We start from the raw sequence: 24,666 nt of genomic DNA, 5'->3' as shown, positions 1-24,666 counted from the left end.
GATGAGCACCTCACCAAGACCTTCCCCACACCTCCACTGTTTGCCTTTAAACAACCGCCAAACCTCAAACAGATCATTGTTCATAGCAAGCTGCCCAGCTCTCAGGACAACTCCATACAACCCTGTCACGGTAGGCGCTGCAAGACGTGTCAGAGTGTGGACATGGATACTACCATTACATGTGGGATCACCTCCCACCTTGTACGTGGCAGGTAACCATGTGACTCAGCCAACGTTGTCTATCTTATACGTTGCAGGCAAGGATGCCCTGAGGCATGGTACATTGGGGAAACTGAGCAAAGGCTACGGCAACGGATGAATGGACACCGCACAACAACCAACAGACAGGAGGGTTCCCTCCCAGTTGGGGAACACTTCAGTGGTCCAGGACATTCAGTCTCGGACCTTTGAATGACCATCCTCCAAGGCGGACTTCAGGACAGGCAGCAGCAAAACGTGGCCGAGCAAAGGCTGATAGCTAAATTCAGTACCCATAGGGAGGGCCTCAACCAGGACCTTGGGTTCATGTCACATTACAGGTGACCACCATTGCACTATACACATACAGAGACACTCCTACACACACATACACACGGACACACATATACACAGACACACACACAGACACTCACACACACCCCTACAGGCATCCTCTCAGAGACTTGTACCACTCTACACTCATACACACACATATCCACTCTCTCTCACAGACACTCACAACCCCCTACCCCAGACACGCACACACACTCCCACATTCACGCATGCACCCCCTCACAGACTTAAGACACTCTACCCTCACTAAACACACATATACACTCCCTCACACACTCACAACCCCCAACCCAGACAGATACATACACAGACAGACAAAGATCCACATGCACACATATATTTTATGGGGTGAATTTGTATTTCCAGAGTTAAATTGTACTTTGCTCAAAAAATGCATGAACTCATGTAAAACTCTGTTATTTCACTTTTTAGATTAGAATCAATCTAAACATCATGGCATAGACAGTGAACATAGGGGACCAATACCTTCAACATATTGTCTAGCCAACATCAATTGTTACAGCTAACCTGAGAATGCAACTTTTAAAAAAAAAAAGGTTTTGTGATTTACACATGAAAGAAGTGAAACTATCATGGTATTCAAACAGATGAAAGACTCAACAGACAACCAAGGTATTTTTCAATGTATAATTTCAGTTACATCACACTGTAAATTCTTGCTATAAATTATGTGCCTTACAATTGTGTCCTCCAATATCACCTGATGAAGGAGCGGCGCTCTGAAAGCTAGTGCTTCCAATTAAACCTGTTGGACTATAACCTGGTGTTGTGTGATTTTTAACTTTGTACACCCCAGTCCAACACCGGCACCTCCGAATCATAACTTTTAAATACTGTAATTGTACCAGCCTCCACCACTTCCTCTGGCAGTTCATCCCACACATATACCACCCTCTGCGTGAAAAAGTGCCCCTTAGGTCCCTTTTATATCTTTCCCCTCTCACCTTAAGCCTATGCCCTCTAGTTCTGGAATCCCATATCCCGGGGAATAAAGCTTTTCTGTTTACCCTATCCATGCCCCTCATGATTTTATAAAGTTCTATAAAAGTTACCCCTCAGCCTCCGATGCTCCAGGGAAAATAACCCTAGCTGAATCAATCTCTTCCCAGAACTTAAATTCTCCAACCTTGGCAACATCCTTGTAAATCTTTTCTGAACCTTTCCAATTCTCACAACATCCTTCTGATAGGAAGGAGACCAGAACTGCACACAATATTCCAACAGTGGCCAAACCAATGTCCTGTACAGCCGCAACATGACCTCCCAACTCCTCTACTCAATACTCTGATCAATAAAGGAAAGCATACCAAACGCCTTCTTCACTATCCTATCTACCTGCGACTCCACTTTCAAGGAACTATGAACCTGCACTCCAAGGTCTCTTTGTTCAGCAACACTCCCAGGACCTTACCATTACAGTACTTGCTCTGATTTGCTTTTCCAAAATGCAGCACTTTGCATTTATCTAAACTAAACTCCATCTGCCACTTCTCAGCCCATTGACCCATCTGATTAAGATCCTGTTGTAATCTGAAGTAACCTTCTTCGCTGTCCACTACACCTCCAATTTTGGTGTCATCTGCAAATTTACTAACTATACTTCCTAGGTTCACATCCAAATAATTTATATAAATGATGAAAAGTAGAGGACCGAGGACTGATCCTTGAGGCATACTACTGGTCACAGGCTGTCACTCTGAAAAGCAACCCTCCACCACAACCCTCTGTCTTCCACCATTGAGCCAGTTCTGTATCCAAACGGCTAGTTCTCCCTGTATTCCATGAGATCTAACCTTGCTAATCAGTCTCCCATGGGAAACCTTGTTGAACACCTTACTGAAGTCCATATAGATCACATCTACTGCTCTGCCCTCATCAATCCTCTTTGTTACTTCTTCAAAAATCTCAACCAAGTTCATGAAACATGATTTGCCATGCACAAAGCCATGCTGACTATCCCTAATCTTGACTCCATCCCTAATCAGCCCGTGCTTTTCCAAATACATGTAAATCCTTGTAATTCTTGTACACATGTAAATACATGGGCTTTTTTGCACATTTGATTTTTACTGTTGAACTGATTATGGTTGATGCACAGAGGCTGTTTCCCCTGATTTGGGTATCAATGATTGAGGAGGGGGAGTGTGAAGTGAATTTTTTTTAAGAGGACTGAGAGTCTTGGCAAATCTCTCCTCAGAAGATCATAGATGCTCAGTCACTGATAATAGGCATGATGGAGATCAATAAACCTTTAGGATTAAGGGATAGCATGGGAATGTTGAGACATCATAGAGTGTCAGCAATGATCCTACTGAGTGGGCGATCAAAAAGGTGAAATGCAAAGTTGCCCTGGTCTCACAAAACAGAAGCGCTCTGAAAGCTTGTACTTTGAAATAAACCTGTTGGACTATAACCTGGTGTTGTGTGATTTTTAACATAGTCTTTCCAGCACAGAGGGCTGCCTCTCATTAGAGAGAGATGACTGGTGATGGTTTAATCTGAGGGTCGCCATGCTTCAGGCAAGGGGAGAGGATGAGAAGGCCAATCCTCCATGGTAATCTCAACTGTGGGAATTGAAGCCTTACTGTTGTTTGTCACTTTGCATTACAATCTACACATTCAGCCAACTGAGCTAACCAGCTCTTCGTGGCTGGCTAGTTTCAAAGTGAAGGAGACGAGGAGAAAGTGAGGACTGCAGATCAGAGTCGAGATTGTGGTGCTGGGAAAGCAAAGCAGGTCAGGTATCTGAGGAACAGGACAATTGATGTTTCGGGCATAAGCCCGTCATTTGGAAAACGATCAGAAAACAATTCCTGATGAAGGGCTTATGCCCAAAACATAAATTCCCCTGGTCCTTGGATGCTGCCTGACCTGCTGTGCTTTTCCAGCACCACACTCTCAATGCAAAGTGAGGTAGAGCCTACTCATAAAATCGCTACAGTGTGGAAGCAGGCCATTCAGCCCATCAATTCCATACCAACTGTCCGAAGAGCATCTCACTCAAATTCACCCTCACAACTCTATCCCTATAACCCTGCATTTTCCACAGCTTATCCACCTAACAACTACCTGATGAAGGAGCAGCATTCTGAAAGCTAGTGCTTCCAAATAAACCTGTTGGACTATAACCTGGTGTTTTGTGAATTTTAACTTTGTCCAACATTGGCCACCTAACCTCCACATTTCTGGACACTATGGACAATTTAGCATGGCCAATCCATCTAACCTATGCAGCTTTGGACTGGGGGAGGAAACCGGATCACCTGGAGGAAACCCACACAGGGAGAATGTGCAAACTCCACACAGATAGTCACCCAAGAGTGGAATTGAACCCGGGTCCCTGGTGCTGTGAGGCAGCAGTGCTAACCACTGAGCCACTGTGCCACTGTGCCACTCCTGCTACTAATATGTCAACTTTTATTTTAAATAGATTATCTATGAGGGTAGCACTGCCAGCAAGAGTGAGACCAGAGGTTCCATTAATCTTAATGAGAAATAAACATTGAGATTGAAGAACATTCCAGTTGGCTGACCTGGGTTAAGTAGGCAGGTGTCAATGATGCTGCTGGGAGGGGAGGACTTGGCAGAGCCAGAGGGCTTGGATCACTGCTGGTAATAACCAAAGCTGGAGTCAGTTCCAGTCCCTTAGGCTTCTTTGACCGACCCTTGTGATGTCTGGTTTCCGAGCTGTCCAGCGATGGATCTTCCCCGTCTGAGGAGAGTTCCAGAGACTGGGTCAGGTCATCTGATGGGCTGGTGGCCAACTCAGTCTCCACGGCCAGACCAGCAGCAGGATCCAGCGAGGGCTCTAAAATGGGTGAGCCAGGACTCAATGGCAGAGGCGTGGGGGGCGAGACGGACGATGGAGTCGAGGCGAAGGACGTCACTATGTTTGGCACAGTCAGGGACTCCTCTGACGATGTGGGGTTCGGTGGGGTCACCGCAACCGAGGGCACCACCACAGGTTCTACCATAGCAGCCGGCAGCTCCCTATTCGGTGGGTTGGTTACAAACTTAATGACCGTGACCGGTTCCTGAGGAGGTGGCTTCTTCTTCTTCTTCTCTTCCGGTAGTTTCTCACCGGGGTTCTCGATTTTAATGGACTTAAAGATGTTGGGATTAGTTTGTAGCGAGTTCAAAGTGAAGGACGAGTAGAGCCCTGAGCGGATGTAGTCATTGCGACTCGAGATCTTGGAGGAAGAGGTTGCTTTCTCCTGGCTGTGGTTCTCCTTGTCCTTTTGTGGCCGACTTATGTCAGGCAAAGCCATGTCCATTCCTTTCTCAGGCCGGCCCACCATGTTGAAGTCCATGTTCAGTATCTCCGGATAGCACACAAACTTATAGACAAATTTCTGTCCGTTCACCTTCTTAATAATGTTCTGCGGAATAAGCAAAAAGATCAGAATGCAGTAAATACTTTGAAAATGCTGACTTGCCTGCCTTTTATGTGGAACTGCTGCTCAATTCAGAGTCATCATAGAATCCCTCCACGTTGAAGCAAGCCATACAATCCCTAAGTCCACAAGGACCCTCAAAAGAGCATCATACCCAGGCCCACACCCTTATCTTATCCCTGTAACACCTCTATCTTATCCATGTAGCTCTGCATTTCCCAAGGCTAAACCACCTAGCCTGCACATCCCTGGACACTATGGCTAATTTAGCATGGCCAATCCTCCTGACCTGCACATCTTTGGACTGTGGGAGGAAACCAGAGCACCCGGACGAAACCCGCGCAGACACAGGGAGAACATGCAAACTCTAAAGTCAGACAGAACTTCTTGTTTTGCAAATTTATCCTTTCATGAAATGTGGGCATCACTGGTGAGACCAGCTTTTGTCCCCCATCCCTAATTGCCCTTGAACTGAGTGGCTCTCTGGGTCATTTCTGAGGGAGTTAATAGTCAACCACATTGCTGCAGGTCTGGAGTAGTATTTGGGCCAGACTGCATAAGGATGGTAGATTTTCCTCACTACAGGATATTATGAATTATCAGTAGTTACATGGAGGATGTGAGGACTGTAGATGCTAGAGATCATGGTCACCATTGAGATAAACTTTAAACAAAATTGAAGCTAATCAACTGGGATTTGAATCCAAGCCTCCACTGCAATAGCTTTCAGCCCTTTATCTAAGTAAAGGTGTATTGGCATTGGATATGGTCCAGAGAAAGTTCAACAGGTTGGTCCCGGGTGTGGAGGGACTGTCTGAATAGAAAAGGTTGAGTAGTTTGGGCCTGGAGTTTATAGAATGAGAGGTGGCAGTATCAAAACTTGCAAGATTCTTAAGGGACTTGATAGGTTAGATTCAGAAAGGTTTCTTCCCCTGTGGAGAGATCTGGATCTCAGAGTAAAGGGTCACGCAGAGTTGTGGAGGAATTTCTGTGCTCAGGAGGCAGTGAATCTGTGAAATTCTTTACCACAAAGGGCTGCCAAGGCTGAGTTGTTAAGTATATTCAAGGCTGAGATGGACAGATTTTTAATCAGGGGTGATGGAGAAAAGACAGGTTGAGGATTATCAGATTAGCCATGAATAGTGAAGCAGACTCGATGGGCTGAATGGCCTTCTTCTGCTCTTTTGTCTTATGGTATTATTAGCCTTGGCCTTTAGAACCATAGAACCCCTACAGTGTGGAAGCAGGTCATTCAGCTCATCACATCCACACTTACCCTCCAAAGAGTATCCCACACAGACCCACACCCATTAGCCTATCCCCAATGACCCTCCAAACAGCATCCCAATCAAACCCTCCTAAATATCCCCACATTTCCCATGGCTAATCCACTTAGCCTGCACACCCTGGACACTCTAGCCTGGCCAATCCATTTAACCTGCACATCTTTGGACTGTGGGAGGAAACTGGAGAACCCGAAGGGTACCCTTGAAGACTGAGTGAGAATGTGCAAACTCCAAACAGACAGTCACCCAAGGCTGGAATCAAACCCAGGTCCCTGGCACTGTGAGGCAACAGTGCTAACCACTGAGCCGCCAATTGGTTTGACTTCTCGCTTGATTGAGAAAACGGTGACCTGCTTTGTCTCGGACCATTTTGCCAAAATATGTGGAAATAGTAGCCTGTACCTTGTCATAATAATATCGCAGAGCTCTACTCAGCTTATCATAGTTCATGTTGGGCTTGTTTTTGCGAAATCCCCAGAGTTTGGCCACATCCTCAGCCTTGAGCAGTTTGAACTCCCCATCATTCGATGTCCAGCAGATCAGGTGGTCATTCTTGGGCTCCAGGAGAAGTTGCAGCAGGAACTGCCAGAGTGTGATGGTACTATCCATGGCTGGCACTGCCACCTGTGGGTCAGGAAGGAAAGCTTGTTAAAGGGCTGACTCGAAGAGAAAACCAGGAGGCACAGCTTTAAGGTAAAGAGCAGGAGGTTTAGGGGGGATTTGAGGAAATATCTTTCCTTGAGACATATAAGATTATTAAAGGATTGAACACTCTGGAGGCAGGAAACATGTTTCCGCTGATGAGTGAGTCCCGAACCAGAGGACACAGCTTAAAAATACGGGGTGGACCATTTAGGACAGAGATGAGGAGAAACTTCTTCACCCAGAGAGTGGTGGGTGTGTGGAATGCTCTGCCCCAGAGGGCAGTGGAGGCCCAGTCTCTGGATTCATTTAAGAAAGAGTTGGATAGAGCTCTCAAGGATAGTGGAATCAAGGGTTATGGAGATAAGGCAGGAACAGGATACTGATTGAGGATGATCAGCCATGATCATAATGAATGGTGGTGCAGGCTCGAAGGGCAGAATGGCCTACTCCTACAACTATTGTCTATTGTCACCCAGATATTATTTGAAACTCACTACCTAAAAGAGCATGGTGGAGACAGGAACCCTTAAGACATTTAAGAGGTATTTAGATGAACACTCAAAATACCAAAATGCAGAGGGCTATGGGCCAAGTGTTGAAAAATGGAATCAGAATAGATGATGTTTGATGACCAGCACAGGCACAATACACTGAAGGACCTTTATCCAGGCTGTAAAATCTCTATGGCTCTAAAGGAGAGAAACAGAATGTATGACAAAGAAATAGAAAGTAGGGAAAATAAACTGTAACTGAAATGAGAGAGCAGAGGGGGCAGTAAATAAGGACCGACAAGAACTTTTTAAAAAGAAGACAATGAAAATCAGACATAAAAATCGAAATCCCTGGAATAAACAATAATAGAGAAAAGGAAACAGAAGTTGACATGTCATATGGGACTCTTGTTGACTTTTGATTTACTGAAGGAGGCTGCAATGTTGCCATTCAGTCTCTAGATGGCATTCAGTAATAATTCACAGAACAATAGAATGCTGGAGCTCTGAAGGAGGCCATTCAGCCTTTCAGACCTGTGCTAGCTGTTTGAAACAACTATTCAATCTGCTTCTTCTCCATAGCCTTGCATTCATTCCCATTTATGTATCATTCCCAAATTCGCTCTTAAAATTTATTATTAATTCTGCTTCCACCAGCCTTTTTCCTTGTGCAGCTCTAATTCTTCTACCAGTCATCTTAATTCTGCGTCCTTTGGTTACTGACTGTTGAGTGACTGGAAATAGTTTCTCTGCACTAACTTTAGCAGAGTCATTCATGCTTTTCAACTCTCCCACTAAATCTCCTCAAAACCTTCTCTGATCTAAGGAGAACAATCCCAGCTCCTCCCATCTCTTACCTTAATTCTATTCACTGAGACATTGTTCACAGAGTTACAGATCAGGGACAAGTTTGAGAACAGTTCAGTTAAGTGTTAAAGGCACGTTTGCCTGATTATTATGCAGTCAAGCAGAGACAATGACAGAAAGCTTGTCTTGTTGGCATGACTGAAGCGAGCAATAGTTAGACGTGAGTCTTTCATATATAAGTAAAATATACAAAAAAAGAAACAGAATTTCACAGCATAGATGAGGCCATTCAAGCCAACCTTCTGAGACTACTCTTCCCCTGTTGATCTGTAATTTCTCCTTTTCAAGTATAAGTTAAGTTTTCTTTCAAAATTAAGTGTTGAATCTTCTTCAAACAACCGTTCATTAGACATTCCAGATCATAAAAACCTACTATGTTAAAAAGATTTGCCTCACCTCATACTGTGGATGCTAGAAAATTGAATTATTTGTATATGGAGCATATTATTGTACTGAAGGTGGACAGAGTCAATGTTTTCACATCGTTTTGGTCTCTTTACCTCCAAACAATATATCACTGAAACTAAAGAGTACATTTCAACAAAACGTAGTACACAGATACTGTTCAGCCAAAGGATGTAAAGTTAACATCTTTTTACTTTATGTTTTGGACTGTGGACTTAAAAAAAAAGAAACTGCTTTAAACCAAGGAGATTGCACAGAAAAAGAAATGGCTGCAGTTTCATGCTACCTGAAACATTTTTTTTTGGGTTGAACATGATGTCAATTTTCGCTGGAATGGGGAGAGCAAATCCAGATAGCATGGAGCAATGAGATCTGAAGTGGAGGAAGAATTGCTCGATTACGTTTTGATTAGCTTCTGACCAGGTGACCATGGCTAGTGTGTGGCCAGTGCAGTACAGAACAAAGGCAAAGTTGCAAAATCTCTCTCTAAGTCTCTCTCACTCTCCTGTGTGGAGGTTTTAGAAAGTCTTCAGGAACCATGATTTAGTTTCCAATCACCTTTCTCTGTAAATCCCCTGTTGAAGGAACAATAAAAATCGTGACAGACAATGTAAGGATAAACTCTACACTCTCAAGTAATATATCAGTTCCAAACTTTTTTCACAACCCTGCAATGGTAGCTGAGGGAACTGACTTATAAAACAACGAGATGGGCTCTTGTGGCACAGTGTTAGTGTCCCTCCCTCTGGGCCAAATCCCAACCAGTCCAGAGATAACATGCTTGGACAGATTGATTAAAAATATTGACAAACCAGAGGATGCTGCAGAGATAGGGAAAGAGGTGAAAGTTCCCATAGTCCCAGTGAACTATAGGTTGCTCTCTCCCTGAAGGGAGAGAGCTTTTTAAACATTCATTCTGGAGGTATGGGCTTTATTAGCTGGAGCAATAATTATTACGCTATACTAGTTGCCACTTGAGAAGGTGGTACTGAGCTGTGTCTTTGAACAGTTACAAATCATTGCTGTAGATAACCCACAATGCACTTCGGGATAGAATTCTAGGATTTTGACCCAGCCACTGTGAAGGAATGGCGATATATTTCCAAGTCAGGTTTGGAGATGGCGATGGTTTCATTTATCAGTTGCCCTTGTCCTTCTGGATGGTAATGGTGGGGGTTTGGAAGGTGCTGTCTGAGGAGCCTTGGTGAGTTTCTAGAGCTGAAAATGTGTTGCTGGAACAGCGCAGCAGGTCAGGCAGCATCCAGGGAACAGGAAAATCGACGTTTCAGGCATAACCCTTCTTCAAGAAGGGCTTTCTAGAGTAGATCTTGAGAATGGTGCACACTGTTGCTACTGAGTGTCAGTAACAGCGGGTGTGAATGTTTGTGGATGTGGTGCCAATCAAGCGGGCTGCTTTGTCCTGAATGGTGTCAAGCTTTTTGAGTGTTATTGGATCTACATCCATTCAGGAAATTGGGGAGTATCCCATCACACTCCAGACTTGTGCCTTGTAGATGGTGGACAGGCTTTGAGGAGTCAAGAGATGAGTTACTTGTTGCAGAATTTCTAGCCCCTGACCTGTCCTTGTAAGATGGCATTTATTTGGGTAGTCCAGGCCAGTTTCTGTTCAAATGGTAACTGCCAGAATATTGATAGTGGGGAATTCAGTGATGGTAATATCATTGAATGCTGAGGGGTGACGGTTACAGTCTCTGTTATTGGAGATGACCATTGTATGGCATGAATGTCACTTGTCAGCCCAAGCTGGGATATTGTCTAGGTCTTGCTGCATTGGGGATCAATTTCACCTGAGGCTGACTATGCCTCAAGCAATGGACGAGGTTGAGAAGGTGGGCCTTTCATGGTGACTTGGTTCATTCAGGAGTTGAAACCAGATGGTTAGCACCAGTCTTAATCAGAAACCAGCTTTTCAACTGACAGCGAGCAAATTTGAAAAAAAAGATGAGAATTTTATATTTAAAGGTGTCAATCTTGGTCAATGATTTGCAGGGGATGATGGGTGAATGGACTCTGCTACATATTAGGATCTGTAGAGATGAACCAAGATTATGGGGTGTGGAGAGTCGAAATCCAGTCAGAAAAGTACAAAAGCAAAATATATTTTGATCAATTCTGAAACTTCCCAAATAAATTTGGCATGTAAGTGGTTAAAAAAGCTAATGCTTTAAACATACATTATCACCACTAACTCAGGGAAGAGGAGATCACTAATGGATGTGACAAACAGGCAAATTTAGTGAAAAAATTCTCACAAAGGAATTAAATGGGCTGTATGTAATAATAAATTAATCTAAACTCCATTGTGTGACTAAATCACAAATCACCCCTGCTGGGGGCCTCCCAATACAGAATGCCTTGAAACAGTCTATGACTCATTGCTACATAAACAAATAGTAATCTGGCTTCAATCAGAGAAAGAACTTGCATTGATATAGCACTTTTCACAGCCTGTGAAGTGCATCTCTCGCATAATGTAGGATTTATGACAATTAATAGGAGCACTGTAACATCCCACAAACAGCAAGGCATTCCTGACCAGTTTATCCATTATTTAGCCGAGTTGGATAAATAATGGATAAATAATGACCTGCATGTTATGCTAGAATAACCAATTCTGTATCCCTGCATCCCTATATAAAAAAAATCTTTTGGGGGTTTCTTTTCTCCACCTGAGGGGCCTTATCTTAATATCAAATTCAAAGGATGGAACAGTTCCTTCAATATCAAATTCCAGGACCTCCCTTCCTCTACACCAAATAGACTGCAGTGGTTCAAAAAAAGCAGCTCACCACCTTTTCAATAAATGCAGCCCGGGTCATCGAAGCCCATATTCCCTGTATTAACTTTTATAAAAAGTATTTAAATGGGAGCAGCACCACATCAGAGCTACATTGCATTTTGTGTCTGTTCCCGGTCTTGAAACCACAATCTTCTGACTCAAAAGGTAAGAGTGCAGCCTAGCACCAAAAGAATAAAAACTAACCAGGATGGAGGGTTATAGACTGAAGTTGCAGAATGTGTTCACCCAAATCAGCAGGATTCAGAGAAAGCGGAATTTAATACAGCTGGCTGATCAAAGAGGTTGTGGGTTTTTATATTAAACTCTTTCAGGATATTGACTTTAACATGTCCCAGTACATTACTTAGAACTGTAAAGCCAAAGAAAAACTAATAACATCAAGGTTCAAAATTAAACCTTGTTCTTAAATTGAAGTGAACTGGGAAACAGGATCGAAATACTGACACTAAGTCAAATTTGACTACTGTCACCATTGCCATTTCAAGTTATCTCGTCAGAAATTGTAATGCAGTAACTGAGAGATAGTGCTGCTACCTCTGAGGTGCTGTCACTGTATCAGTGCAGCCTTTGGCCATTTGGGAAACAGAATATTTTGTGACGAAGACCTCAGTGCTCTACAGGGTAGGAACGTTACCAGCCCTCCTGCATTTGTCAGCGACATGGACAATATACAGCAGATATCTCAAATATTTGGAGGAACATCACTGACATTGGATTTGCTGGATTGTAGGGAGGCAAAGGCCCAATATCAGTGCCCCCTACCCCAGGGCAGCATTCCCAGCATCAAAGCTCTGGTTACTGACAAATCAGCTCCATTGGATGGGCTGCATCATCTGCTGCTTCTTCAAATACCCTAAGAAAACTCTCTGCTGAGCTCCATCATGGCAAACTGTTACCGGGGCACAGAGTAAACACTTCAAGGACATCCTCAAAGCCACTGTGAGAAAGTGCAACATCCCTATTGGCTCATGGGAATCACTTGCCTAAGGGTGTCAAAAATGGAGGAGAAGCATCAGCAAAGGTGGCAGCCATATTGAGCATCTTTGACAGGCCCAGATAGAGATCAAGTGCAAGCAGCAGCAATAGCTGCATAGACCCTAGCAGCTGCCTCTTCAAACATCACCGCCCCAGGTGAGTGCAGATCCAGAGTGCATCAGACTGCTCAGGACGTACAGTTCTGGAGTGGAGGAATATCAACCTCAATCTTGAAGGGTTGCCTCACAAGAAGCTAAAAATGATAAACCAAGGCTGCATCCACCCTTGCTGAAGTCCAGTGCTGGCATTTTGAGCAAGGGAGCGCTTCCCAGTGTCACGATCAATCCCCCTCATTCCACCTCACACAAGAAAGATGGTCATGTGACATGCCACTACAATGTGGTTCCTTGGGGCAGTATATGCTGCCAGTACAAAGTGCTGCCCTAAGTCACGGACGGCACGGTGGCTCAGTGGTTAGCACTGCTGCTTCACATGTCTGTGTGGAGTTTACACATTTTCCTTGTGTCTGCGTGGGTTTCTTGTGGGTGCACCAATTTCCTCCCACAATCCAAAGATGTGCAGGTAAGGTGAATTGGCCATGGTAAATTGCCCATAGTGTTCAGGAATGTGTAGGCTAGGTGCATTAGTCAAGGGAAATATAGAATAGTCGGGGAATGGGTCTGGGTGGGTTACTCTTTGATGGTTCGGTATGGACTTGTTGGGCCAAGTGGCCTGGTTCCACAATATAGGGATTCTATGATCACATTACAAATACTATGACAGTCAGAATCTTGTTGAGACAGGTAAGTTGAAGTTAATTAACAAAACTATTTACACTGTTTTAATATTATGGGCTTATAGTCTGCATGTTGTGCTGACATTACTATAAATTACATACACAACACTATCGGAACACAATACACTGACTGCACGACATAGAGAACATGAAGGCAATACTACAAGATCACATTCTAAGTTCATATATCTATTTTGAGGTAGCTCACTTGGCTGAATGGCTGGTTTGTGATCCAGAGTGATGCCAACAGCATGGATTCAATTAGTGCACCAGCCAAAATTCTCTCCTTGATAACCCCTACCCCCTGATTAAACCACCACCACTGGTCTCTGTCTAATGAGAGAGCAATCTCCCAGGACTATGGGGATTCTATCTTAAAGGCCTGTCTGGTTTGGAATCTGTGCAGTGACACAATCAGTTTTGTACACTGTACAATTTGGCTGCCACGCTTTCCTACATTACAACAGAAAGTGCATTTTAAAAGTACTTGTAGTGACTGTAACAATGTCAGACAGGTGGACTTCATAGAATCCTGAGTGGGATTGTTAACCCTGGATCAATCAGGGAGTCCTGGCTGACAGATACAAACAGGAATGTCAGGGACTTTGTTCATTCTAGGAGCTAACTCAGTGTTAGCTAGGTCAGTGTTGTGTACTACACACATATAAATGAAGGGTGATGGGATACAGAACTTAACTGGGTATAAAATGCTTTGGAAATCCTGATATCATGCTATAGGAAATCAAATTCTGGAAAGAGTAGAAATAGTGTAATAAAGTACTGATGGTTTAAACAGGCTGTGTCTCTGATATCACTTAAATGAACCATCTGTGCTCTGCTAGCTTCTTGCTTGTGATCAAGCTGTGGCTATATCCTGCAAACTCAATTGGTTTATATTGAACAATTCAAAAAAGCAAGAGTCACACATGACCATCCCTCCATGCACATAGTCACTCTCCTCTGAGATAACCTTCCAGAGTCTCCTGAAGGTTACACCTTCTTGGGACTTATCCTCTGTGGAGAAGGATAAACTAAGACAGAGGGAAAACAACTAATAGTTAAGGGCTTGGCACAGACTCAAGCATTCCACTGCCGAAGGGCAAATATCTGGCAATTGGTTGCTGTAATCATTGTGCTGTTAACTCGGAGTAAACATGACAAGACTAAATATGGAAAGGGTGCAGTCATACTGTGGTGTGGCAGGTGGGGTGTTGTTCTCTTTGTCTTTGCTGTATGTATGACAGACAATATTTTAGCTAATGTTTCAAAGTGAAGCACAACTTTACTTCTTCTTTCACGCGTTGCAAGCATTTCTTGCTTTCTCCCAAATCGTCCTCAATCTGTGAGGTTTACTGAGCCATTTTCCTGTGGGTCTGGGGTCAAGAGTAGGCCAAACCAGGTAAGCTTGGCTGATTTCCTTCCCTAAAAAGGACTTTAAGGAATCAAATTAGCTCACACAACAATTGATGATAGTTGTGACCATTACAGAGACCAGTTTTCAGTGTTTAGATTTTAATCATCAGCTACCCTGACAGGACTTGAACCTGAAGCTTCAGATCATTATCAACAACCCCTGGATTATAAACCCAGTTGTTTTACCACTACACCTCCCGCCCCCCAATAATTGTCCAATAGTTCTGAAAGTGGTAAATTAGGAAACGCACGTTTCATACTCGATAACCATCTCCCTCTTCCACAGGGCTGCAAATCGTTCTGGAATCTTCCTGGAGTCCTCAGTTGGTGAAGATTAATCCCCTAGTTTCTGCTGCACCCAACAATCAGAGAAAAAAAATCAAAGGAGTATTTACAAAAAAAAGTGCTTTTTTTTCTTTGAATACTTTCATTGTTAATGTTTAAGTGGAGTTTGGAAAATAAGGCGGTTTGAAAGGGTGGGGCAGTCATAGGAGAAACCTTCAGGAATTCATTGAACTGGAATTGGCAACAAGGCTCCTCTCAGATGACAATTTTGATATTGGGCTCAGCTCACTTTAAATAGGTCCCCAACCCTGCAACACACTAACCTCGCTCAGCAAGTGGGGATTGTATGGGGTAACTGCAAGGTGAGTCTTGTGTTTATTCATTGAATTATTGGAATTTCCAGACAAAATTAGATCATTAGGCCAACACATCCTTCTAGCTTAATCCCATTTTCCAGTTCTTGACCGGTTTCCTTGTAGGCTATGACACCAATGTAAATCCAAGAGTTTTGTAAATGCAATAAGGATCTCTCCCTCCACCAGCCTTTCAGGTACTGACTTCCAGACCCCATCACCCTCCAGGTCAAAAAAATCCCCTCCAATCCCCTGTGATCCTCTTAGCTCTGTGCAATCGGTTTGTGGGTCCATCAACCAAGGCAAAAGAGGCCTTTCTGTCCACTTTATTTTATATGTTTCAATCAAATTTTCCCTCAGTTTTCTCTGTTCCAAACAAACACATATGAGCCTATCCAAACTTTCCTTGCAACTAAAATTCTGGTAATATCCACTGTACCCTCTGCTGTGCAATCACATTGTTCCTCTAGCACAGTGACCAGTACAACATACAGTACTCCAGGTGTGACCTAACTAGTGTTTTATATAGTTTCATGCTCTGTCCCTCAAAGAAAGCCATGCCCCATCTGCCTTCAACTACCTTATCAAGCTGTACAAACACCTACAGGGGTGTGCGTGCGCACACTCTAAGGCCCCTCTGCTTTGTTACTTTTCCATTATCCTACCACTTATTCTACATTCCCTTCCTCGAAAGCCTTCCTCAAATAGGTTGGCACGGTGGCTCAGTGGTTAGCACTGCTGCCTCACAGCGCCAGGGACCCGGGTTTGATTCCAGCCTCGGGTGACTCTCTGTGTGGAATTTGTATATTCTCCCCATGTCTGTATGGGTTTCCTTTGGTGCTCTGGTTTTCTCCCACAATCCAAAAGATGTGCAGGTTAGGTTGAATTGCCATGCTAAATTGCCCAAAGTGTTCAGGGCTGCGCAAGTTAGGTGCTTAAGTCACGGTCAGTGTAAAGTGATAGGGTTGGAGAATGGGTCTGGGTGGGAAGGTCTACGGAGGGTCAGTGTGGACTTGTTAGGCCAAATGGCCTGTTTCCACACTGTCAGGATTCTATATAAAAAAATGTAATTACCTCAAACTCTTCCAGATTAAGCTCCATTTTCCACCTGCCCAGTTCATTGGTAGTCCAAACTTTTCCTCTCCTCATTATCTGCCACACGGCTAGATTTTGTATCATCAACAAGCTTCTTAGTCATACCCCCTTTCATTCAAAACCAAATCATTGATGTATACCATGAAATTGTAGGGATGATCATTGCAGGCAAGGCTAGCCTCTAGAAGCTATCATCAGTTGGCCTGAGAAAGTAATGGTTGATTTTCTTTTGAACCCACTGTTGGAGGTTACTACAATGGACTGGTTAGTTTGGTTAACATCAAAGGGCAACCAAATCGGGGTGGAGGTGGAGCCATATTGGTCACGCTAGATAAGGACTATAGTATTGCTTCACTGAAGATATCAGTGCAGTAGATGCCAAGAATTTACAAGAATCTGATAGCTTTGTTGCCAACTATATAAAGACCAATTTGTTTTGTAAAATATGATTCCATATCTCAAACTGGATTAATCCAGGAATCTGGTTCACAAAGGAGAGGCAATACCTCAGTGATATTGTCAACTGGATGTATAATCCAGAGACCAAAATAATGTTGTGAGACACCAGCAGATGGTGGAACTTGAATCCAATACAAAATCCAGAATTAAGCATCTAATAAAGGCTGTGAAACCATTGAGATTGCTATAAACTGGTTTGCAAATGTCCTTTAGGGAAGGAAATCTGTCATCCTTACCTGGTCTGGCCTACAAATGACTCTGGATCGACAGCAATGGGGCTGACTATAACTGCCCTCTGAAATTGCTGGGAAAGCCATTCAATTGCATCCAAGGGCCATAGCGATGGTTAATAAATTCTGGCCCAGCCAGTGATGCCTACATCTCAAGAAAAAATAAAATGAGGAAACTAAAACCATACTGAGTTGCACAAAATAGATTCAAAACTGGATTTATAGCTAGACTCACTGATGGGAAGTGATGTTGCCCACATTTGGCCTTAGTGCCCCCTTGTCTGGGAAGAGAAGGAGAAAGAAAAATCCACCAAGTTTGCTGCTCCAAGTGACTGCCCAGTAGTTACCATTGGAAAGCAAGCTGTATCCGAACCAGTCATGTCATGCCTGACATGTACAATCAAACATCCTCCTCCAATACGTTCAAGTCTAGTTAACCAGCTCCCCAAAGTTCACTCATCAGGCATACACTGGTGTTATGGACTAGATCAAACCCTCTCAAGGAGAAAGTGAGGTCTGCAGATGCTGGAGATCAGAGCTGAAAATGTGTTGCTGGAAAAGCGCAGCAGGTCAGGCAGCATCCAGGGAACAGGAGAATCAGATTCTCCTGTTCCCTGGATGCTGCCTGACCTACTGCGCTTTTCCAGCAACACAAACCCTCTCAAGCCATTCAGAAGGTAGTCTAGACCCTAACTTTTTCCTATTTTATGGGCAAATGTTAAGGTGCTGCATTCTAGGTTCAATTCAACTGGTCACACTATTGGATTTAAAGCAGAACACACTTTATTCTTCACTATAGTTAAAATACAGCAAGGAAGGAAGGAATTGGAATAACTTAACTCTATGGGAAAACTTAGCAGAATAATAGATACAGGAACTAATACTAATTTGCTGTTCCAATGTGCCGACATCCCTGTAGTGATTGGGATCAGCTGGACCTTGTGACTACAAGGGCGTTGATTGGGGTTGTTAACCTGGGCCAATCAGGGGAGCCTTGGATGACCAATATAACCAGGAGATTAAAATCCCCTCAACTGGGAAAACAACACTATAACCAAGAGATTAAAAAGAAAAAGAAAAAAAACATATAACCATGAGATTAGAATCTCCTCAGTTTGAGAATTGACTCCGAGCTGGATGGCTAGCAAATAAAGGGGGATGGAACCTGGCCGCTCTGCAGTTATTTCAATCCCATAAACACACACCTTCGGCGAAAGGCCGATTCAGAAAATAGATTGTCTCACATGCATTTCTCCAATCCAGGAGGAAAGAACATCAAAAGGCAATTCTGAGAGAGTGAGAGAGAGAGTAAAAGAGAACTCCAGCTTTCAGCTATAGCAGATACAGTTGTGACAACTTTTCACAACTCCAGCAACTTCTGCTGAAAGCTAAACTAAAGATCCAGGTGCTGTGGGTGAGAGCTTGACCACACCACCCACTCAGGCAGCTTCTACTGTTCCAACTTTTAAAAAATTACTCATTGTTTCACAAGTCGTTTAACTTCTCATAGACTGCTGGGCACCTGTCCCCTCAACCTCTCTGTAAAAGAAACCGGGACAGCCATTGTAAAGTCATAGCATCATCACGATGGGCTAAGAGAATCCAAGAGAAAGCAATTTCACTGGAGAAAACTGATGGACTTTGAGCAGTAACATAAGCAGAGACACCATTTGCAAAAGACTCAGGTGCAGATGAGTAACAGGCCAAGAAGGGTGATGGGGAAAGGTAATTTTACGCCATATTGCTCTGTCTGAAAGAATGATGAGAGCACATTCAAAACTAAATTTTCAAAAGAAAAATAGATATTAATTATTTCAAAGATGACAACACAGAAGGAACCCATTTGCCCTATGAAGTTATGGAAATCTTAGCAAGGCGAGGGGAAACAAGCAAGGCAATGGTTGTTCTTCACATGTGGATGATGCTGGCAAGGTTAATGTTTATTGTCCACCCTCGATTGTCCTTGAGAAAGGGGTGGTGGGCACAGGGACACCCACACTGCTGTAGGGGGTGTCAGGCTTTTGACCCAGTGCCAGTGGAAGAACAGTGATGGATTCTAATTCAGGGTGATGAGACTGATGAGAAAAGTTCATTCAAACAACAAGCATAGGTCTGATATGACAATATTATTAAAGACGGCCCATTAAAGGATAGCCATTTTCTGATTGGAGATGACATCACACACCTATAGAGCAGAGGGGGACTTGAACGGAGCCTCTTGCCTCGGAGGTACCCCTTAAAGTTTAATATGCTAGAGGTAATAGGGTGCAGCTGGTGCTCCTGACAGCATAACATGAACAGCTTTATTATGCCCTTGATAGGGTCTGCATATGAATTGAACAATTGAAAACATGGGCAGTTTAATGGTGGTGGTTCACAGGTGAAAGTTACTGATGATTTGGTGGTGGGAAAAGCCATTCGGTTGAGTGGCATTGCTTCTGCAAGAGGTAGGTACTGCAGAGGGTGGAGAAGCTTATTTCACCCTCCGATTCGGGCAGCACGGTGGCTCAACAGTTAGCACTGCTGACTCTCGGTGCGAGGGACCCAGGTTTATTCCACTTTTGGGTGACTTTGTGGAGTTGGCATGTTCTCCTCATGTCTGTGTGGATTTTCTCTGGGTAATAGAAAACATAGAATCCATGGCACGGTGGCACAGTGGTTAGCACTGTTGCCGCACAGTGCCAGAGACCCGTGTTCAATTCCCGCCTCAGGCGACTGACTGTGTGGAGTTTGCACATTCTCCCAGTGTCTGCGTGGGTTTCCTTCGGGTGCTCAAGTTTCCTCCCACAGTCCAAAAATGTGCAGGTTAGGTGAATTGGCCATGCTAAATTGCCCGTAGTGTTAGGTGAAGGGTAAACGTAAGGGAATGGGTCTGGGTGGGCTGCGCTTCGGTGGGTTGGTGTGGTCTAATCTAATCTAAATCCCTACAGTGTGGAAAAGGTTATTAGGCCCAACACAGACTCTCCGAAGAGTATCCCAACCCAGACCAATTCTCCTACCCCATTACTCCACATTTACCCCTAACTAATGCACCTAACCTACACATCCTTGAACACTATGGATAATTTAGCACGGCCAATTCACCTAACCTACACATCTTTAGATTGTGGGACGAAACTGGAGCACCCAGAGTAAATCCTCGGGGAGAATGTGCAAACTCCACACAGACAGTTGCCCAAGGCTGAAATCAAATCTGGGTCCCTGGCGCTGAGGCAGCAGTGCTAACCACTGAGCCACCGTGCCACCTTCCACAGTCTAAAGGTGTGCGGGTTAGGTAGATTGGCCATGAAAATGCAGGAACAGGGTAGGGAATGTAGGTATGGGTGGAATGGTCTTCAGAGGATTGGTGTGAACAAGATGGGCTGAATGGCCTACTTCTACAAAGTAAAGATTCAATGAAATGTGTTTTGATTTAATTCTCTTCCTCCCTTTTCTTCAGTTTTAGTATCATTGCACACCTGTGTCAGGCTTTCAAGTAATTTGTTAATTGGGAAGGTGTGTGATTTAGCAGTGGGTAAAGGTATAAAGTTAATGATGGAGAAAAGCCATTTACTGGTGTGTACAAGCATTGCTGGATATTAAAAGAAAAACATTTTTCAGGAAGTGGGGACCACATTTTTGGGGATGGGTGACAGGGAGCGCCTTATTTCCCCCTCCAACTCAACTTGAACTTAGTTCCTTCCCAGTTTCCCTCCCACCCCATAATAGATTTGTTGTTGCTGCTGCCCTGCCTTTGTGGGTCTTGCTTGAATATTGAAGTAGTTACACCACTCAAAATATCAACTTGGTTTGTCTCTCCAAAGATATTGCCAAACCTATTGAGTTTCTCCAGTGCTTTATCTATATTAGGTTCAGATTTCCAGCGTCTGCAGAATGTTCCCATTGTTCAGGAATGTTCTGACCCAACTCTGAAGCAGATGGGATTTGAGCCCAGTCCTTCTGGCTCGGAGGTAGGGATATTACCACAGCACCACAAGACTCTAGTATTTTGCTTTTATGTGAGTCCTTGATCATTGTTGTTTTACTTTGTCACTCAGGTGATATGGTGATGTTTAAGACAATGTCCAGGATGTTTATTTTCAGGAGGTAGACACCCTGAATCTGGAATGCATTATCTCCCACTTCAACACTACTTTGATTTAGTCGCTCCCTCCATTCCTACCTGACCTTTATTTGGATGTTGTTGCATTGCCCTGGGGGCAATCAGGTTATTTGCTGATGGGTCATCCAAAAGAAGGCTGTTTTTTCAGGAGGTGGGCACTGCGGGGGCTGGAGTGCACTATCCTCCTAGGAAGGATGATCCTGATGACCAGGGAGTCCAGAACAAAGAGTCACAGTCTAATGATACAGGGTGAGCCATTTAGGACTGAACACAGAACACATTATAGTCCAAAAACAAGGCCCTTCAGCCCTCCATGTCTATGCTAACCATGATGCCATTCGAAACTAAACCCATTTGCCTGCATGTGGTCTATATCCCTCTATACCCTGTCTGAGAGAGATTTCTTCACCCAGAGAGCGGTGAGTATGTGGAGTCTCTGCCACATAAAATGGTTGAGGCTAAAGCATTGAACGTTTTAACGAAGGGGTTAGTTATGATTCTTAGACTTAAAGGGATCAAAGGATTAAGGAAGAAAGTGGATACAGAGGACTGAGGTGGATGGTCAGCCATGATCATATTGAATGACAGAGCAGACTTGAAGGGCCAAATGGCATACTTCTGCTCCTATTTTCTATGTTTCTAACTCTCCCCTCCAACACTAATTCAATATTGTCTCTTTCCCTGTTCTCCCTCCCCTTCTTGATATCCTTGTTGTCACACTGTCCCTGGTGGGGAATTGTAATTGGGCCTTTGGTTAACTTGTGGGTTATTAAAATACTTTATAAAAAAGATAATTATCCCCAGTAGTGAATGGGTGGAATAACTGCACAGAGACCAGTATCCCACACTAAGTCACTCTTTACTTACACATGCACAGTAGGTGTACCCAGAACCAGTCCCCAGAGTGAGGAGCCTCTGGCCCTCCTGTTTATACCTGTCATCCAGGGCTTCCTGATCAGTCCAGGTAAACAGTCCCAATCAGGGATCTCAAACTTAACAAGATCCACAAATCAACCTCCAATCACTACAAGGGGAAAGGCCAAACCAGTGTCTGTATCGAACTCAGAGATCTAAATAAGGAGACTTTGAGAGATAGGCTGACCCCTGGATAACTAGTAGTTCAATACAATGGAACAAATGGTCTCTTTCTGTGCTGTAAGATTCTGTGATGCTACAAAATAAGATCTTCGCTCAGCCAAGGCTGCAATGCACAGCGAGCTCTCGGATGTTAGTTTTTTGGGTTTTATGTATGGGTGGTTGGAGACTGCATGTCAAACAAACTCTACTGTCCCTCCCTTTCCCTGCTCACTCCTCTCCCTCCACCCCGAGGCAGGACGTATCATGGACTGGTACCAAACCAGTTTCACATGCAAATCCATGGAACGTTAGATCAAAGCAGATGGGACTTGCACAGACGTGCTTCAGTGCAACCTGAGAGCAGCCTGAGGGGAGAGTGAGGGAAAACCTGTAGAGACAGGGCTCAGTTGCTGTGTGATAGTCTTGTTTGTGAAAGACAGACACGAGAGAGTTAGGCCAGTAGAGACAAGCCTTCACATTGGTTACTGCTACCCCAACTGATTGCACATTCTCTTTTTTTAGTTCCCTCTTCTAATTAATCAGCTTCTGAAACACAACAGGAGAAAAGAGTAACTGGCCCACCAAGACAATCCGTCAGTGATCTCCCCATCTTCCCCTATAATTCTAGACCCATTCCGTCCACCAGCACTAGCAATCTCCCGAGTTGAAATGAAACAAAGAGAAAAATAAATATTATCGAATTTTAGAGCGAGAAGGAGGCCATTTGACCCATTGTGTCTCTACCAGCTTTTGAAAGAACTATCTGATTAGTCTGATTTTCCCTACCCTTTCCCTGCTGCCTAAAATCATTTCCTTTTCAAGGATGTATGCAATTCTCTTTTCAAAAGTAAGACTGAAACCAACATGCACTTCACCATCGGTGACTGCGTCTTCAGCTTCTAAAGCTCTGAAATTTCCGCCCTAAACCTCTCTGCCTCTGTCCCCACCTTCAAAACCTTCCTTAAAACACAACTCTTTGAATAAATTAACTTGTCCCAATATTTCCTCATGGGCATCATTGTCAAAATGAACTTTATGCATTGCCTTGTGTTGCTTTTCAATGTTAATGAGTTGCTCTTGAACTTGTTGTATAGGGGTTTGGTTAGACTGAACATTGGTATTAAAATATTCTTGCCATGAAAAGACAGTGAAATGAAGGTTAATCAAACTTGTTCCCAAGATGGTGCAGCTGTCTTTGAAAATGGGCTTGTATTCTTTAGAGTTTCAAAGAATCAGGGGTGATTTAATTAAATCTCACAAAATACTTTTAGGGGTAGTCAGGGTAAAATGCAGGTAAGAGGTTTCACCTAGTTGACCAGTCCAGAACTGGTTGCCCAACATAAAAACAAAGGAATTGTCATTTAGATCACAGACACAAAGAGTCATACATCACGGAAGCAGACTCTTCGTCCATACTGACTAGGTTTCCTAAACTGAACTAGTTCCAATTGCCTGCATTTAGCCCAAATCCCTCTAAGAGTTTCCTTGAGAGAGTCATGAACATAGCCCAGTCAATCACACAAACCAGCCCTCCATCCACTGACTCCATCTACACTTCCTGCTGCTTCAGGAAAGCAACCAACATCATCCAAGACCCCTCCCACCCCAGTTTACTCTCCTCCACCCTCTTCAAACAGGCAGAAGATATAAAAGTTTAAATAAGTGTACAAACAGTTTCAAGAACAACTTCTTCCCCACTATTATCAGACTTTGAAGAGAACCTCTCAAATATTAATGTTGATCTCTCTCTCTGCAGCCGTTATACTGTATTCTGCACTCCGTTCTGTTACCCTGATGCACTTTGTGTGGCATGATCTGCCTATAGAGCACACAAAACAACACTTTTCACTGTATCTCAGTACATGTGACAAAAATAATTCAAACTCAAAATGAGGAGAGTTTATTTTTATTAGAGGGTTGAGAAACTTTGGAATCCTGTCCTACAGAGTGCTGTGGAAACTCTGTCTTTGAATATGTTTAGGATAGAGATCGATAGATTTCTGATTATCAGTGGTGCACACAGTTTTGGGAATTGGGTAGGTAAAAGCCATTGAAATGTTCGGTCAACCATGATCATATTAAATGACAGGGCTATCTTGATGGATTAAATAGCCTACACCTGTTCCCACATTGCTGGGCTCTTTCCACTGTTCATGCAGGATATTCCATATCACAACAACCTAGCAATATAAGAGTAAGCCATTCAGCCCCTCGAGCCTGTTCCGCCGTTCAATGAGTCCATGGCTGGTCTGTGACCTAACTCTATATACCTGCCTTTGGTCCAAATCCCTTAATACATTTGCTTAACAAAACATTATCTGTCTCAGATTTGACATTAACAACTGATCCAATATCCTGTGTCAATTGTGGAAGAAAGTTCCAAGTATCTACCACCCTTT

General features: G+C 43.6%; 1 protein-coding gene across 4 annotated transcripts in view; it reads right to left on the bottom strand.

Moving 5' to 3' along the window:
- Positions 1–24,666, bottom strand: part of LOC122563049 (ETS domain-containing protein Elk-4-like) — a 60,198-nt gene that overhangs the window by 15,051 nt on the left and 20,481 nt on the right. For 3 of the 4 annotated variants that reach the window (XR_006315475.1, XM_043716385.1, XM_043716383.1), the window contains 2 exons: positions 6,656–6,877; positions 4,107–4,952 (listed from right to left, as the gene is read on the bottom strand). Coding sequence is in view for 3 of the 4 variants with exons in the window: in XM_043716385.1 (XP_043572320.1) it covers positions 4,107–4,952; positions 6,656–6,862 (1,053 nt within the window). In the remaining variant the exon portion in view is untranslated. Of the gene's footprint in view, positions 1–4,106; positions 4,953–6,655; positions 6,878–14,917; positions 15,019–24,666 lie in introns of all 4 variants that reach the window. The other variant, XM_043716384.1, reaches the window with a different exon arrangement.

Source organism: Chiloscyllium plagiosum, chromosome 26 (genome assembly GCF_004010195.1).
Source record: "Chiloscyllium plagiosum isolate BGI_BamShark_2017 chromosome 26, ASM401019v2, whole genome shotgun sequence".
In the NCBI taxonomy this organism is placed as follows: domain Eukaryota; kingdom Metazoa; phylum Chordata; class Chondrichthyes; order Orectolobiformes; family Hemiscylliidae; genus Chiloscyllium; species Chiloscyllium plagiosum.
This window is presented reverse-complemented; position numbering and strand designations above follow the sequence as displayed.